This window comes from Aptenodytes patagonicus, chromosome 7 (genome assembly GCF_965638725.1).
Source record: "Aptenodytes patagonicus chromosome 7, bAptPat1.pri.cur, whole genome shotgun sequence".
NCBI lineage: Eukaryota > Metazoa > Chordata > Aves > Sphenisciformes > Spheniscidae > Aptenodytes > Aptenodytes patagonicus.
Genome location: NC_134955.1, coordinates 32192928 through 32211746, shown reverse-complemented (window position 1 = coordinate 32211746; position 18819 = coordinate 32192928). Strand labels below are relative to the sequence as shown.

The following is an 18819-nucleotide window of genomic DNA, read 5'->3' as shown; positions in this document are numbered from 1 at the left end:
ATAAGAATGAGCAAACTCAGACTTAGCTTTTCCAGCCAAGTTTCTAACCATGGGAAAACGGGCTTTCACACCTACTATTCTGCACCTAATATGAAAGAGATTGGAAAATTGTTTGACCAAGATTTTTACCCACTTAAGTCTTCTGCAAAGTACCTATTCCAAGGCAATAATGCAGTTTCAAATGCTTATGGAGTTTAAGTGTGGTGCAAGAAGCAACATCTCCCTCAGGGAGCGAGTGTATCTTCCCCACAACATGGTTAGCCATGGCTGACCTGAGGTATAAGAGTGCTGAGCTGAGAATTTGTTTTTCTTTCCTTTCCCTCCCTTTGGGAGAAGATGCTTTCTTGGATGAGAACTTACAAATGAGTCACTGTCTAATGCTATCAGCTGTACTTTTTGTTACAAGCATTGTTACAATGTGTATTGTCCTGTGGGTACACATATATATATATATATATATGGCCATGAATAATGCCAGGTAGTTAAACGTAAGAGACCACTGCAGTCTTGGAAGAGCTGGGTGCTGAGTATGTCCCTGGGACAGAGGGATATTCTGCTAGCTCTGTATGATGTAGAATTTGACCAATCTGAGCTAGTCAAGTAGACAAACAAGCTCTTTTTAAATACATAGCACTTGTGGGTTGAAATTACACCCTATCATCCCTCCCGTACTGGGAAGGAGGAAAAGAAAATTGGAAGTTGCCATCTTTGGCCTGTGTGGATAGAGGTGGGAGTGAAGAGATGGTCCTAGCTCATTGCTCTCTTGCCCTTAAAGGAGAGGGGAGAGAAGGACTGTGGAGGGTGGGGGGAAAGGGAAGATGGATGCAGATATATGTGGGGGGGTGGGGGGTGGCGAGGGGAAACTCACCAGCTTTGGGGCTGTTGTCCCCTGAAGGGCTTGATGTGAAGAAGACTCCCGCTGGTGTTAGCAGCAGAGTCTCTTGTTAGTTCTTCTGGATGAAGGCATGACTGATGTGGGGGAGTTGAAAATGTGTGCGGGGAACTGAGAGTGAGTGGAATCTGGTTTTCAATTTCAAGCACGGGGGAACCTCGCTAATTCGCACTAACTATTAGTTAGTAGGTGCAATCTACCAAATTTTGCGAATTAGCGAGTAAATAAAATCAAGACATACCCACCGCAAATATACTGATCATTTATATTGGCAAGTGTAGCTTAGTCTTGTTTATGATGCTACCATAGCGTACTAATATCCTGTAGTATACTTGTAATTCAGTGAAGTCTTACTAATATGAGACCTCACTATGTATTTTAAGTAGTTCAGAGAAGGGAGAATTAGCGAGGTTCTTCTGTAATTTTGTTGAATCAAAGAAATGAGATCACAGCAATACAATATTGCTTTATAGTACAAACATACAAAACATTGTTTTTCAGAGTAGTGTGCAATCTATTTGTAAAAAAAAAAATCTCCGTGGATTTTTCCGCAGATTTTCCGCAGATTTCCAGTGGCCCCACTGATACCTTATCCACTCATCACCAAGGTTCGTTTACATTGTAGGCTTTGACAATGACTATGTTTACTGCTAGTTGCCAGATTTGTGACTCTTGTCCATCTGATTTTTTTTTTTTTTTCACTCATTAACATCAGACTGTCAGGTTTGGTACTGCAGAAGGACTTTATTTATCTCTTGCAAGACTGGTTGAAAACTTCTAACCTTCAGCTTTTCTCTTGTTCTCCTATGTCTGTACAGATGGCTCTTAATGCTTTTCCTCCTGTCCCCCTTGTTTTTTAGGAGGATATAAATGCTATAGAAATGGAGGAAGACAAAAGAGACCTGATATCAAGAGAGATCAGTAAATTCAGAGACACACACAAGGTAGTATTCTTGTTTTTGCGCTTGATACAAATTAGGCTTTTTCAAAATCCAGAAAACCACTATTATAAAACTTAGCATTACATTGCAATATCACTTAAAATGATGTTTATATTAGGTTTAATATACATATAGTTCTTTACAAGTCAAAAAAAGACAACTACCACGTTAAAGTGGCCCTTGACATCTTTATGCTAAGACTTTGATTGCTACTGAGTATTTTGCAGTCTTCTCACTTTAACATGAATAAAGGCAACTTAAGTTTCTACACATACATTAAGTCAAGATATTTATAACTAAAGGCTAAACGGGGCTGCAGTATAAGACATACACTTGAGTGTGTTTCTGTAGGTAGACTTGTAACATAATCCAAGATTTTATGAAGAGTTGAAACTTGAATTAAATTTAAGTCTTTTATTTTAATAGTTCTAAGTTAAGAGTGGGGGAAGATTAAAAATAGGTCAGTGGTTACCAGACTTACCAAACTTTAGATGCATGGAAGAACTGTAAATTCCCATAAAGCTAATCTATTCATTGACCCCCACCATTATGATAGAGATCATATGGTGACTAATGCAAGATGAAACTCACAGCTTGGAAAGTAACATGGAATAGGATGTAAGTATGAGCTTCTGTTTTTTATTATACTTATGGATGCCCCCTCAGAAAAATATGCAAAGGGGTAACTGGCTTGGAAAAATGTTTGTGCACATCAAGTCCCACCTCAGGGTTCCCACTTACAGAAGTTTCCACTAATGCTAGTGCATCTGTGAATGTTTCTGCTTTGGAAAATGATACTTGCGGATAGTAAAGCACAACTATGCATGTAATGTTCTTATTTTAATGTTTAGCTTAAAGTTGGTGTTATTTTTTCCCCAACAAGACTGGTATGGTCCTTGGCCTAGGGAAGTATCAGCAAGCTCCTCTTTTGAGCACACACCTTTATTTCAAAATACCCCTAAATCAACGTTAAAGAAAATGTTGAAGGTACAGCAAGGTGAAGTATGCCCGTGTTATTTAGCTTTACCACATGCAGTCACTGGGGATGGTACCATGTTTTCACGCAACTGTATCAATGTAAACACAAGTGACTACACATTGTTGTATGTACACGTATTCAGTTTTTGTCTTGACTGAAGTTGTTGGAGATAAAAACCTGGGGAAAAATTCTAGAAGAAATCATCTGGAGAAGCTCAGCAATTGAATGTGAAACTGGTCAGTGGTGAAACTTCAGTATAATTGTGTTCAATTCCGAGCCCTAAGTCGTCACTGGTACTAAGATGCAAACAAGTAATAAGTTTTTTTTAAAAAAAAAAAAAAACAACAACAAACCAACCAAACAAAAAACATGCTTCGTTGTTTCAGAAGCTGTTGGGCATTTTATTGCCTTTAATCTGTATTATTGGGGGGGACTATTTTGGGTTTCTTAACATTAAAAATCAACTGAAAGTAGTCATTGTGTATATTGGATATGTTTAAAAGGGGCTGTTGAATCTTTAGCAGCTGGCTAGTGAGCACAGTGAACCTTTGCATGTTTTTGGTATGAGTTTATAAAACAATAACCACAGACTGTCAGGGTATCAGCGTTGCAGGGGGCGTCCATTTACAGCACGGACGAGTCTGAAGAGAGCTCAAGGTAAGATTTATAATTCTTCTACCTGTTCATTTCTGTTCATTACTTCAATTTATCTGATACCGTTCCCATCCCATTACCCTTTCAGATCCTCTTATTTAGGCTGATAGAAGTTGATGAGGTCAGATTCTGATTACAAAATAGGCCAATTTATTTTTTCAATTGGATTTTAAGAAAGCGGACCTACAAAATGGATTTTAATACACCAAGACTTGTGTGTGTATATTTACACTTGTGTGAATATGTTAAAAAAAAAAAAAAAAAAGAAACCAACCCACTCTCTTGAGAAATCTCACCATGAACAAAGTTTGAGAGTGGCAAAAAAGCAGGAGTTTCAACCAAAGAAATTTCTGTTGGAACATCTAAGATAACCTGTAAGTATCAACCACTTCAGTATGTAAACTTTTCTTTAAAAGTATATGAAATTTGAGGTAAGTTGGATTTTTAAAAGTTGACAACCTAGTCTAACATCTGACCGTACTGAGGTTTAACACTGTAAAGCTCCTGTAAAATACAGTCCTTTAGAAATTGGTTTTCAGCCCAGTGTATATTGTAGAATCTAAGTTTTGTTTTTTCATATCAGTTTTCTACCAATTCCTACCATTTTTAGTCCCTTTTTCCTTTTGTGATTTCAATGTATCCAACATTGGTTTGCCTGTATTGTGCTATCAATGCAGTGTAGTTTCACTGGATACATTAATCACTAGTGAATTAGCTTTATTTCTGTAATCCTTTGTCGGTTCTCTGGTCCCTGTGCCTATGGCAGAAGAACAGTTATCAGGTAAGATTGCTTTTTAAAGTTGTCTTAAATGCTTTGTTTAAAAGAAAAGAAAAAAAAAAAAACCCAAACAGAGAAAATGCTGTTTCATTGTTCCAGTTTTTAATTTCATTTCAGTGATGGTAAACGTGAAGCCAAAGGGGATAAACCTGTTTGTTCTGCTCAATATTTGTTCAAAAAAGTGGTATTCTGACATCCATCAGGTTGAAATTTGGTATATTTGGTTGTTATTTGGTATATTTGTGAACCGTGTACTTGCTCTTCCTCCCAGAAACATAGCTTATAGGCAAGGTTAATCCAGTGTTGGCGGTCCATGTCCTAGCACAGCATCTGTAAGTTAACACATAACAATTGCTTCCAAGGATGGATTTATCTATCATTCTGTTGATGTATTTTCTATTGTCTTATAGGAATTCTGGTCATAGGAACTGTTTCTAATTGAAAAAAAAGTGGCAATTTTGTACAATTTTTAGTAAAACTGTAGCAGGTAACCCTTTAGTTTCTGTGTTTCAAAAGAGCTATTTCCAACCTTTTTTTTAACTCTCTCCATCTTGCAGTGGTGGAAGTTAAGGATTCCATTCTGCAGAGTCCAGTTCTTACCAATGAACTGTTAGATTCTCTTTTTTAGGGAGGGAAAAGGGGAAAGGTTGCAGCTCTCTTCACTGTTTAACCACATGCACCACGTGTAAGTGGATAAATTTCTTCACCCAAGTTTTCATATAGGATGGTTTTGGTCTGCCAAGACTTTTTGGGAAACAACTCGCTGTCCCAGTAAACATTCCACTGAAATATATTTTCCTAGTTGAACAGAATTAATTTCATCAGCTAGAAGTTCACTTTGCTTGTACCCAAGTGGCTTATAGGGCCAAGGGAATTTGTGGCCCACCTGAATCATGACTGGCAGTGCACTGTGTATGTGCAGTGTAGTCAGCTTATAATACGAGGCCAGCCCTACTCTGCTAAGGTTGGAGATTGCTGGTCTGTGTAGATCTATGCTTTGCACGAAACTTAGTCTTGTGATTGCTGCATTTTGATTTCATACTTACGAGTTCCAAAAAATACCCACCAAACCCTATTTAATATTTAAAAATCAGTGGCGGTTTTGGTATTTCCATTACCAGCCTTGTGTGTTGCGCCGGGAATATCCAGTTCCTATAACTACAAAATTAACTGTGAAAGTTCTCTTGTTGGTTTTTAGAAACTGGAGGAGGAAAAAGGCAAAAAGGAGAAAGAAAGACAGGAAATTGAAAAAGAACGCAGAGAAAGAGAAAGGGAACGGGAGCGTGAACGAGAAAGGAGGGAGCGTGAAAGAGAGAGGGAGCGTGAACGAGAGAAGGAGAAGGAACGGGAGCGTGAACGAGAGCGAGATAGGGATCGTGACCGAACTAAGGACCGAGACAGAGACCGCGAACGAGACCGAGATCGTGACAGAGATCGTGAAAGGAGTTCAGATCGCAACAAGGATCGGAGCAGATCAAGGTAAGCGCACTTGAGTTGCTATTTATTTCAGGTTTTTTTTCCTAGTGCCGTTTACCAAGTGTGTATAGTTCAGCAGATCAGCTGCCATTCAAAAGAGAATGGTCCTTTTGGAAGATCAGAGTAAAAACAGGAAATCAAAATTTTAGAAAATACTGTGTTTACACAAACTGGAAGAATACTTGATTCACTCTATAGCACAGGAATATAAGGACTGCAATATGCAGTAAGCAACCACCCAACCATGACTTAAGCATACTGGTTTTATCTCAAATCTCTCTTATTTTTTCATGGGTAGCTTTATTCCTACTTGAGGTTCTTTTATGTCTGTGGTATCTTTTAGTTTAAGTAGGTTTTACCTTTTCCTTTGTTATGTGTTGGTTTTTTGTTTTTTTGTTTGTTTTTTTAAATAAAAGCAAGGGGATTCCTCTTTCAGTCTTAAACTGTGACTAATCATGTCAGGCTCTAGATGCTGCTTTTTCCCTCTTCACCATAGAAAAAATAGCTGTTTCACTTTAAATCATCTTGTCAGTAGGGTTCAAGTTGTCTGTAAGCCATGTAAATATGAAGGATTTATTAAGCATACCCTTTATTTGTGGGGTTTTTAGCTGTCACTTATTTATGGAGAACTACTAATACAGTCTGATAAGAATTGCCATGTGCTCACGCTTAGTTTCGGTAAATATCACTATTTAATGGTTAGTGCTCAAACAACTACTTTTAGGTAAATGGGTTTTTGAATATATTAGGAGTATTGATTTATGCCCATTGCTTGTATCAGCTAATCATCTTGTACAATTGCAGAAGAAGAATAACTTGCAAGATGCTGTAAATAGTGCATCATGCATTTGAAGTTAAATCATTTCATTGAGTGGAGAGGATGGCTCTGTACTTAACTTTGGACTTTTTCCTTCCTTCAGAGAAAAAAGCAGAGACAGGGAAAGAGAACGAGAACGGGAACGGGAAAGAGAACGAGAACGGGAACGAGAAAGAGAACGGGAACGGGAACGGGAAAGAGAACGGGAACGAGAACGAGAACGGGAGAAGGATAAGAAGAGAGACCGAGAAGAAGATGAAGAAGATGCCTACGAACGCCGAAAACTAGAGAGGAAACTGCGGGAAAAAGAAGCTGCATATCAAGAGGTAGGTTGGGATTTTTAAGGCTTCTTAAGGAAAAAATTGTTTCTGAGGGGTTATAATGTCTTCTACTATAAAATACGTCATTTTTTCTCCCTCTCCTTTTAGTTAAATACATTTTTAATCCTTTGACTACGTGAATTGGGCAGAATATGTTAGTCACTGTCAGAACAACTTTGGACTTCTTATTCCAGGGTTCTAAATTATAAATAAATAATTTGCTTAATTTTAATGCTAACTAACTTCAAAGTAGTACCACTGTTCTTAATGTTCTTGAGATTGGAGTGTGTGTTTCTTCTTCTGTTGTAGCGTCTTAAAAACTGGGAAATCAGAGAACGGAAGAAAAGTCGAGAATATGAAAAAGAGGCTGAAAGGGAAGAAGAAAGAAGAAGGGAAATGGTAAGGCTTATAGTTTTACTTGTAATTTTTTCCCCTTGTTCTTTGTGTCCCATTAGAATAAAACATTCTACTGCTATCTTTATGGATAGTGATAGAGTTCATTTTGTATAAGCACCATGGATGTTTTTATACAAAAAGAAAAAGAGTTAATAGACTTGAAACAGAAGATGTCTAATAAGTGGGAGTACTATTGAGAGTCTGGAAAACAAAGCCTAGTGGCTTGGTCTTGTGAAGGCAAAAGGATGAGAAGTAGGCAGCTGCAAAATACTGTGGTTTGATCATCATGCACTGTTACATCTGTAACCTGTATTTGTGTCAGATTTGTAGCAAAACCTGCTATATGTTCTATGTCATGAAGGTGGAACTAGACCAGTCTTTTTACTTCCAACCTGCTCACGTGCCTGAACCTTCTATAATATGATATGATACAATATTCTATAATATATTTAAGCACTTTGTAGATTTCTGTCTTTAGTTCATTAGTTGTGAAATTATCACAGTTATCAATGTAATGCTTGGAAGTTTTGTCCAAAAAGGCACCTTTGGAAGAGAGATAATTCTGTAATCTCATAGTTTTGTGCTGAAGCATAAAGAAGTTATTTTAAATTATGGTGGAGTTACTTTACTTCATAATTCTCCCAGAGAAGGAGAGAAGATATGAGAGGGTTCTAAGCAGGAAATGGATTGGGAATTGCTTCAAAGCAAAATATGCAGAGACACACAGGAAAGACAAAAAAAAAAAAATTTAGAAAATACATTGTTTTATGTGGAATCTAATTTTTCCCCTTAAATGCGTGAGAGGGGTAAAAAAAAAGTTGGAGAATGACTCAAGGATATTTTCTGTTCATGATCCTCCTGGATGCTGGCTATGGATGGCAGTTGTAGAGAGCAGTGTTAAATTTTGTGCTGAATTTACAACCATAATTGTAATTGTTTCTCAAAGTCATTAGCATAGAAATATCTTACTGTTGGCTTAAAGATATTGCTTAGATACAGGTTAGAATGTCCTAATTTATATTCTCCTTAAAGAACTGTTTTGGTTTTTTTCTGTTTTTCTTCATTTTATCGGGGGGGGGAATATCTCCTCTCTATCCCCCTCGCCCCTTTCAGTTTTAGGCCTGTTCATTAATACAGTGCCACGTGGTTTGGATTAGTAACACAGCAGGAGAGTGCTTATCCTAGAATTATCCATTAGATATGTTTCTGTTTTCTATTTTCTGCATAACTAAGTTTTTTTTAAAAAGCACAGCTCTTGAAACAAAACAGTACTGATAAAATAAACTTCAGCTGCCATGTTAAAATATCCAATACCAGACTTACGGATTCGAAGAACAGGAACTTTGATCATCCTCTTTTGTGATGTAAAAAAAAAAAAAAAAAAAGGGGTGTATGTATATTTAAAAACCCTTTAAAATGCTAATAACAGAACAGTAGTCTGCAAATCAGAGACATGATCCCAGTGGACCTAAAGGATGTACTGTCTACTATTGAACATATGATAGCAAGTTGACAGATCCCTGGAAGAGGATGCAATTCCAAAACCTTTCCATTTTCTGTCTGGAAAGCTGTATTCTTTAGTTTGAAGCATAGTAGATATCAAATTAACTTACTAATAATATTACTAAATTTTAAACTCTTGAAAAGAAATCATTTTATAACATTACTTATGTTTCAATTTCTTGCAGGCAAAAGAAGCCAAACGGTTAAAAGAATTCTTAGAAGATTATGATGATGACAGAGATGATCCAAAATACTACAGGTATGTCTTTGTATTGATTCCTAACAATAAAATCTTCATTGTTCATTTTAACACAATTGTGGGGTTTGTTGGCAGAGGTTTATGGAGTTTATATTTGAGTAATTATGTGGCGACGTAAGGGTCATAATTATCTAAACTATTTCAGTGTCACTTGATAAGTGCCAGAGGGAAAAGGGAAACTCCTTACTGCTGCTTGTTAATGCTTGGGAATAGCTGCTCCTTCCTATCACTTAACTTGTGGGTGAGGCAGAGCAGAGGTTAGTGTAATGCCAAAATAAGGTGGTAGGGGCAGAGAGAAGGGATCAAGCATGCCTCTAAAAAGAATTCACTACAAGGAAGCTGTAAATTGTACGAAGAACAAGCTCGTTAACTCTGTAAAGGATGGGGAAGATCCTTCAGCATGGGACTATCTAAAATTTGCATCAAACTAATTTAGCAGAACTGGTTCTTGTCAAGTATAAACCTCTAAAATAATTTGATTCTTTTTCTAAGAAGATTGGTAGTCACATTCTCCACATCTGTTTAATGTGATTGGGGTAAATTCTGTATAGTAACGAAGGGAACTGGTATCTTACATTCCTCTGTTACAAAAATAGAGGGCACCAGATGCTCTTAAGAATCTTATATTCATTTAGTCGAAGATACATCTGTATCAGGTATTTCTTGTATTATGGTACAAGGTTCTCATTGGAATGTTCAAAATTCATATCTTTTGTAGGGGTAGTGCTCTTCAGAAGAGGCTACGAGACAGGGAGAAAGAGATGGAAGCAGATGAACGGGATAGGAAAAGGGAAAAGGAAGAATTAGAAGAAATTAGGCAGCGCCTTCTGGCGGAAGGACACCCAGATCCTGATGCAGAACTCCAGCGGGTAAGTAGCTGTTGGTCTGACAGGAAAAAAAGAGCCCTTGGTATTCTGGTGGTATTGAGCAAAATTGTGTAAGAGATCTGATAGTTAATATTTGCTCTGTTCACTTTTTCTTAAAAAGAAGTTCAGATAAGCAGTAAGAACACTGGAAACAAAAAATAACTTTCCAGATCTATGTTTGGATGGAGTTCGAAAACAAACAAATTTGGATTAACCAGTATTTCTGATTATAATGGCAGTAGTTGCATGTATTTGTTCTTGACTAACAGACTTCTTTAGGAAACAGAGGATCTTTAGATTCTTTTAAAACAGTGCTGTTTTTGAGAAGGCTGCTTTTTTGCTAATTGTCTGTTTCATTGTAGATGGAGCAGGAGGCTGAGCGGCGTAGGCAGCCACAAATAAAACAAGAGCCAGAGTCTGAGGAGGAAGAAGAAGAAAAGGCAGAAAAAGAGGAAAAAAGAGAAGAGCCGGAGGAGGAGGAAGAGGAGCCTGAACAAAAGCCCTGCCTTAAACCAACTTTACGACCCATCAGTTCTGCCCCATCTGTTTCTTCTGCTAGTGGAAATGCAACCCCTAACACACCTGGTGATGAATCTCCCTGTGGCATTATTATCCCTCATGAAAATTCACCTGATCAACAGCAGCCGGAGGAGCATCGGCCCAAAATAGGACTTAGCCTCAAATTGGGCAAGTTTACGTTTTATTTTAATGTTCCATATGGGATCAGAATGAAAAAAATGCCAAGCTGAGTAGCCACACAGTTTTCCAAATATATTGTATGTTTTGACATACATCAAGTTGTTGTTATCCAGATGCTGTGCTTGATTTCTCCTATTCAGAAGATACCTTTTATAGATCTCTCTTCTTCCAATATCAGGGGAAAAAGGGAGCGAAGTTTTGGCATCCTCAAGGCTTAATTTTTTTTAGGAATGCTCTGAGCTGGGATTAGTTATTTCCACATGCTTTTTCACCTTAATAGATCTCTAAATATCTCTTTTAAAACTCATTGCTACTTTTCATTGATGTAAGTGTATGTTAGATTTGAAGCTCTAGATACTACTTATGTTTATTGACAAAGACCCTTTTAAAAGAAGAAAATTGAAGATTAGATTATTTTTTCCTCCTCTTAGAGTAGCACAATGAATTGATGACAATTGCAAATGGAACATGAGTGTAGAGTTCCTTAGTATTCTAGCAATTTCCTGGTGTGTTTTAAAAAAATTTTATTCTGAGCAGCAGAACTAAGGATATTTGTATTCCAGAAGGTTTCTGCATTTATTATTTATTACTTCAATTAAATTATACTGGGGCTGCAGTTTGAGCTCACACTCTGTTAGATCTTGAATGAAGAGAGACTGTATGGTATTAGGCTAACTGATTAACGCTTTTCCTACAGCTAGATTCATTGCAGCCTTTCACTTCTGTGCTCTGCCTCTGCTAAGGTTTGAACTCATGCTATAGTCCTCCCTCAGTGAGGGTGCAAATTGGTTTCACGGCAGAGAAAGACCCTATTTTTCAAAAATCTCAAACAAACTCAGTTTGAGATTTTTACCTCCTTTGCCATTTTTATAACAGAGTTTGAGAGATTAACACGTTGATGGTTAGGCATTCACAGACATTTATATAACATATAAACTGATATTCCTCAAGAAATTTGTGAAGAGCAAACTAGCTTCAGTTGCAGTTTATGAATACGTTATTCTGTCTTTTGGGTGGTAGGTGCCTGCAATAGTCCTAATCAGCCCAATGCTGTAAAAAGGAAGAAGCTTGCTGTGGATAGCGTTTTCAATAAATTTGATGACGAAGACAGTGATGATGTGCCCCGGAAAAGGAAACTTGTCCCCCTGGATTATGGAGAAGAAGATAAAAGCAATATCAAAGGCAGTGTCAATACAGAAGAAAAACGCAAACATATTAAGAGTCTCATTGAGAAGATTCCCACAGCAAAACCAGAGCTCTTTGCTTATCCTCTTGACTGGTCAATTGTGGATTCAGTAAGTTGATTTCTTTTAACCATTCACAAAAAAGCGTTTTTTTTTTTTTTCCAAACAAACCTTGGAATTTAATAGAAAAACAATGTTCCTGGGACCCCAGTGTATTGGAGCATCATCATCAAATGAATCAAACTTGAGTACTGTATTTCTTGTCCATATATAATACTTATTCTGAAGTATGCCTGCTTATTTTTGTTTGGTCTCCTGAATTGTTGCTACAAATTGTCTAGCAGTTTTATGGAAGGGGGCGAAAAAAGGTCCTGTAAAAACATGTTTGAATGGCTGTCAGAAATACTTGCAGATGCCAAATAGCTAAGGGTTATCTCATAGCAAAATGTATCCTTTGCTAAATAGTTGTTTGGGTCTTCTAGCTGCCTATCTGGCAGTATGGTTTCAAGACGGTAAAGTTTATGGAAATTATGGTGTGCTTTTTTTTTTCCCCAGACACTAATGGAACGTCGAATTAGACCGTGGATCAACAAGAAAATAATAGAATATATTGGTGAAGAAGAAGCCACGCTAGTTGACTTCGTTTGTTCTAAGGTTAATATCTTCCACTTCCTTTGTGAAGTCTGGGTTTTGCTCCCTATTTAAGCTGCAGCAATGACTGCAGTATCTGTATTTGAAGGCAGTCTGTTCATAGCTTCTCTGTAATCTATGATACTGGTCAACAGAGACAGTTGGTGTACTTGGAATCAATATGTACCCTACTGTTTTACAAGTTACCTCCTTTAATGCTTATGCACAATATGTATATGCTAGATGCTCTCTGTTATCTATTAGATAAACATATGGAACTGGATTGAAAAACAAGCAGTTGACAAGAGCAGCTGTTTTAACTGATAGTTTTATCATTAGATTTCAGAGTTAGTATCTCATTGGCCATTAACATTTTTAACTTAAAAATAGGATTTGTGTGAATTCAGGGGAAAAAGCCAGTAGCTTGATTTTACATACATTTTTGGATTAACTAGTTTAACTTCTTAAAAAGCTTTTTAGATGCTTTTGTTTGCTTTAGTAGTAAGCAAATACTAAGGTTTTAGAGTTAGCATTAGAAGTCATTCTGCTATACCTGTTGGCTGTTGCATGACTTGTTTAAACTAAACTCGTGCATAGCTTCTTCCATCAAATTACAAACTAAATTCTAATAACTTGCCTTTTTAAATCTGTCATGACAACTCTATGGCTTTTCATCAATAGAGAATTTCAAAAATGTTTTTCAGCTTTCATGGTACTCACGTTCATAATGGCTCGTCTCGGTTTATCTTTAGGGCTACTGTATGAGAGGCAAAGCAAATGATAGTTTTGTGGCACAGGTGGTTAGTAGAAAGTGAAAAGCAGAAGTTGAATATTTGCCAAGCTTAAATTTTATATTAAAAAAAAAAGCCATTTTCTAATATTGAAAGACAACTTATTTGGTTCTGAAAAAAATAATTTGAAATACTTAACAGGCAGATGGAAGACTCAGTTATGAAGAGTGATACAGGGAGGATTTTGCCTTTGTCTTCCATTAGGAATTGTTGAAGGAAGGCGATCTTATTCCTCAAATTAGGAGAGCTTAATTGGAGATGCAAGAATAGCCAGCAAATACAGGACCTGTTGAATCTCTGGAGCTTCCTGGAACTTGTTCCTCAGTAACTAGACATAAACTAGCACTCACTATGATGGAATCTGATGTAGTTTAATACTAATTTTTGCCCTGGCTAATACTGGAAACTAATTAACTGGAAATACTTTTTGCATGTGCAAAGCATTCAAAATAAGGCCTTGAGATGTATCTGTTTTTTGTCCAAAGATGTTTATATGGTTTACTCCGATTTTTCAGTCTAAAAACATTTATTTCTTTCAGGTTATGGCTCACAGCTCACCACAGAGCATACTGGATGATGTCGCCATGGTAAGCAGAAACTGTGTAACTGATATACCTTCTACATTATACTGAAGCTAGTGTTCAATTGTGTGAAATAGTAGGAGTCCGTAACAGAAATATTTGGCGTTCATAGAAAACATGCATTAGGTATGAAAGCTGTTTTGATTAAACAGATCATGCTAGCACAGGCATGATTTTACAGTTACAGCATCTAGGTAGAAAGTACCGATCCCTGTTCAGAATTTCTCAGTATTCAGAAATGTGGAACAAAGATTCTGTCCCTAACAGTAGAGGTAAGAATGAACAATAACAGAATTGGATCAGAAATATAAACTTTTATTCCTTCTCATTCTTGTAACTAGACTTTTATAATTAGTGGTTTAGTAGGTCTGTTCCTAATTAATGAGCGAAAGGTGATTTTTCTCTAGAAGAGTAAAAGCTCTTTTTTGCCTGGTGTTGGAAGAGAGAAACTTCACAAAATAATGCTACTGTTTCACCATGTTTTCATACACTGAAAGGTGAATAAAAACTCATTGTTCACTCTCTTCCAATAAGGAAACTTAAAGGCAAAGTTGGTAGGAGCCAGATTTATAGCGGAAGTTAGTAGGTTGTTCCTTGGTGTGACTAGTAGGTGACCTGGGGAACTTCCTGAGGGATGTTGTGCATGCTAGAAGTTTGCATGGATTCAAGAAAAGCCTGGACAATAAGTTCAAGGAGGAGAAATCCATCAAGGGATTACTTAATAAATATCCAAGGAAGTTCCAAGATGAAAATGAGCAGAGACTAGGAGAGAATTAAGGGAAAATATCACGTGTATGTCCTGTTCTCACATTCTTCCCAAGCCTGCCATTTGTCTGCCTCTTCCCAAGCCACTTTTGGAGACTAGGATACTGGTACTTTTATCTCTTAGTGCTCAACAGCTGCATTATACAAGTATATAATTAGAGCCTAGTCAAGTCAGGTGATAAATGCAGGACAGACAAATTCACTGAAGTTTTATCCAGTGCCTTGCTCAAAGGCTTAACTTGGATGACACTACCTCCACTTTGTAGTTCTGATGTGTCTAGAATTAGTCTTTGTAACTGGAATGCCTAACCTAAAAAATAATCTGTAAAATGTGTATTTCCTGCAGGTACTAGACGAAGAAGCTGAAGTTTTCATAGTCAAAATGTGGAGGTTGTTGATATACGAGACAGAAGCGAAGAAGATTGGTCTAGTGAAATAAAGCACTCTCCTTGCTTCTAGGGTTCCGTTTCAATTTTGGGCTTTTTTCTTTCCATCATTCAAAGACTTTGAATTTTCTCTGTTCTCAGAGACTTGAGATCTGTATTTTTTTATGTAGAAAATGTGAATTTTTTTGTCCTCTGCTCTGAGGCCCCCATTACCCTTCTCAGTTAGTTACCTGAGTCCTGCATTGGTTCTCTTTATAATTCACAAGGTACAATTACCGGTATGTTTTACAAGCTGCAGCTACTGTACACGCTCTCTGGTAATTTTGTTACGTTACTCTGATTCTTGTAAATACTAAGAAAAAAAAAAGCCCCTTTTTTTTGCAAAACATTTGCACTTAATGTGGAACTATATCAGTTACAGATGAAGACAAATGATTTTACTGCAAATTTATCAGTGCTCTTTTTTTTTTTTGCATATTCTCCCTCTTTTTATTTAAGGAATGATCAGAATACAATTTAAAAATAAGTGGCTTGAGCTGCTTTCACAGAACAGCTTTGTGTGTTCATTTGGTCCCCTCATCTGACTCTGGAAAAGGAGTTCCCTCAGACTTTTCATTCTGATGTGAACCAGCAGTAGTCTTTGTACTTTGGCCATTTAGAATTACTAATGAAGCTGGGAACTTAATCTCCTGCAGATGCTCTGCTTCTTTCCTTAGAAAGTGCAAATTGCAGGAAGTTTTTTATTCTTTGCTCGGTTAAAACAAGAGCAGGACCTCAATTCAGTAAGTGCTATTTAATGGTTTTGGGTTTGTTTTTTTTTTTTAAACCTAGGATATCTTCTGCTCAATTTCATTTTAGCCCTTCCCTGTTATCCCTTCTGTCTCCAAAATAATCAGATGGATTTTTTTTAAAAGAAATTATTTTAGAAAACATTTTTTTAGTATTTAGAAAAAAAATACCTGTTTGGATGTAACTGACCATAGCAGTTGACAAAAACTAAACCATAAGTTTCAAAGCTGAAGTCTTGTTTTTATCCATACTATTAAACTAGACCCGACTTTTGTTTTCTACTGTAAGCAGTCTGTTGTCCACAAAAAGAGGGTGATCTTTTCCTGCCTTGTTTGTATGGGTTTTTATAAATAGGCTGATATGGTATAAATGATGAGATGTACTGTAAACTGCATTTTTTATCTCATACCTGGGTAAGAAGACAAATCGATAATGTGCTATGAGCTGTTTTGATTGCAGGAGGACTGTGTTCCAGGGAGCAAACTGTCTCAAACATTTTTAATTTTTAAACACAATTCTTAATAGCAAACAAATTAAGTAAAGGTGTTCCAGTATCTCTATATTGTATTTAACTGAAGGATACAGGTTGACCTGTTCAGAAAACATAACTATGACCTTGAGTTACTAGTTCTTTGTATCTGGAGAGGACACTTGAAAACACTGTTCTTAACAAACGGGATCGTGTAAAGGTTCCACCATGTAAATATTTCAGATATTAAAAATGTATATATTTGATTTAAGGGCTGACATTCTTTTGGAGTCTTGTGCAGCATGCAATTATATTTAACACTGCTTTCCGAATCAACACGTGTTCACAAATTAGGGGTGGGGGTTTTTTTAAAACTACCTCCTGCTTTATGTCAGGTGACTAGAGCCTGCAAATGCAGATGTGATCCCAGTATGTTCTTTCTCATCCCTGTAATACTACACACCACAATGTTCTTTTTTAACTTGAAATGTAATGCTCAGATTTTACTTTTATGTTGTGCTTCAGTTGCGTGAGAATGTTTTGTTTTACATACTTATATGCTGCAACCTTCCTCTTTTTTTTTCTGCAACTTGATGTTACCCCACGAAATTACTTCTCCATTCTCCCCGTACAGTTTTGCATCAGCATTTACCAAAAATTCTCCAAATTCTAAATAAATTCAAAACTTGCTCTGTTTGTAGTAAATACAGAGAAGAGGGAGAGTGAACTTCGTGAGTGCTTTTTGTCCTGCTAGTATGGCATTCTCTGTCATTAGTAGTAGTTAAACAAGCCAAATATGACAAATGCGTTGTAATGCCACTGTGTGACAGATTGCCTAATGTCCTTGTTGAGATTTTTCAGTGAAAGCTCAAGTTGTGAAACTTCAGCTTATTTTCTTCTGCCCTAAACTAAAGGTGTGTATTCATCTACTATATTATTTATGTATTGGACATAAGCTTGTACTCTTCCTTAGGAGACTGAAGGTGTCTGGGTGAGGAAGACATCTAAAATTTAAGCTGGAGTGTTAAATATCCAGGTAAATAAGTATTTAGAAGCAGTTGTGACATATTAAAAAAAATAATTTTGTGGAAGTTGAGGTTTTCTTCAGTAGTGGAAGGAGGAAGGAATGTTCACTGTAGCATTTCTGGCTTGGCTTATGCAAGTACTTCAACAAATTTTCCTCTTTCAGGATGCAAAACGTTGCTTTATAAAGTCACTTCTAGTGTTTACCTCTTACTCAAACTAGTGTTATTACTTCTCAGTGATAATATATTTTGTGTCTGTGATGCTGGGGGGTAGAACACAAATTACATACTGCTGAGAGGTTCTTAGTATAGAAAGTAACTTTCCTTTGTTAACCGTTTTTCTTTCAACACGCAGTAACAGAATTATTTCAAGATAAGCTTGGAAAATTTGGGGTAGAAAAAGCCTTTTTTGCCAACATTACAACACTTTACTGTCTGAATACACGATTTAATGCACATTGTGTGTTATGTTAGTGAATGCAGAGATTAAGAGTATACTGAGAATGAGATCCATTAGCAAAGTATGTATGTTGCCACTGGGTGTTCAGTGCAGCATGCCGTAGTATGATCCATTCTGTGATGGGAAGGTACTTCAAAAGTTACACATAGTGCATAGAGGGAAAAAATATCAATATTTATACAACAGAACTGGATATACTAGTTGTTGATCTGGACTTTACTGTGGAATGAGACTTTACACCTTAACCTAACACATGCCCTTAGTCCCCTGATAATCATTCTGAAACCATGAACAAGTAAGATCCATAACCAAGAATTATATATTTTTATATTACTGTTAATTTGATAGAGACTTTTTTGTTCTTAGACTATTTAACCTGTTCACATACTGATTTGGTCTAATTTGGGGCGTTTCCTTCCTCCTTTCCAAACAGGAGCCTGCACTAAAAATAACCATCTAGCTAGATGATTGTGGCTCTAAATGTGGGTGGGGGGAAGGCCCCAAACAGTAAGTTTAGTTTCTTACTGAATTCCTGTTTCTTACCACTAATGCTTTCCTATTACTGAGAGGGAAGCGTTCGACCTTTCGTGCTTTTACTGAATGGAGTTGGCTGATAGCTGCTTGCAGGAGTAGTATTTTAGAAAGTGGATACACTTAAAACTGGAAGCTGTTGGCTTTTATATTACGAGGGTCACACTTTTTCATATTCTATACATTTTCCTATGTAGGAACATAGGATGTCATACATGCAGACTTACAGATTAGAACAGTCATGCAGTGTAAGGTATTGTTAACAGACATTTCATCATAGGTCAAACTGATATCAATAATATAAATAGAGAATAGTCTGGTACAGCTGTATGTCCATGTTTGGGTTTTTGGGGGTTTTTTTTCCTCTTAAAATAACAAATGGTTGTATTTGGTTAATGGTTAGGCATCGCTTTCGGTCTAAAAACGGCTTCTTTTAAATGTACTTCATATGCATACGACCTATTGAAACTTGGTATTTGTGTCAAAATGCTTATGTAAAACCTAACTTCTATGTGCAATACTTCTGTGCCACTTCATTTTCCCACAGATGTTCCTGTAGTATAGTCGAATAGTGAAATACAACATCTGTTTTTAAACATGCAGAATTACATGGTCCCTCAGAGATTTT

At 36.7% G+C, this 18819-nt stretch overlaps 1 protein-coding gene across 2 annotated transcripts in view; it reads left to right on the top strand.

Annotated features, from left to right (window-relative positions):
* Window positions 1–16441, top strand: part of RBM25 (RNA binding motif protein 25) — a 34365-nt gene extending 17924 nt beyond the window's left edge. Inside the window, exons 8-19 of one of the 2 annotated variants that reach the window (XM_076344737.1) lie at window positions 1447–1500; window positions 1753–1836; window positions 5443–5723; window positions 6641–6863; window positions 7167–7256; window positions 8942–9015; window positions 9734–9884; window positions 10244–10568; window positions 11601–11875; window positions 12320–12418; window positions 13725–13772; window positions 14878–16441. In XM_076344737.1, the coding sequence (XP_076200852.1) occupies window positions 1447–1500; window positions 1753–1836; window positions 5443–5723; window positions 6641–6863; window positions 7167–7256; window positions 8942–9015; window positions 9734–9884; window positions 10244–10568; window positions 11601–11875; window positions 12320–12418; window positions 13725–13772; window positions 14878–14970 (1797 nt within the window). In that variant the 3' untranslated portion in view covers window positions 14971–16441. The remainder of the gene's footprint in view (window positions 1–1446; window positions 1501–1752; window positions 1837–5442; window positions 5724–6640; window positions 6864–7166; window positions 7257–8941; window positions 9016–9733; window positions 9885–10243; window positions 10569–11600; window positions 11876–12319; window positions 12419–13724; window positions 13773–14877) is intronic. The other variant, XM_076344736.1, reaches the window with a different exon arrangement.
* Window positions 16442–18819: the final 2378 nt, after the last annotated feature.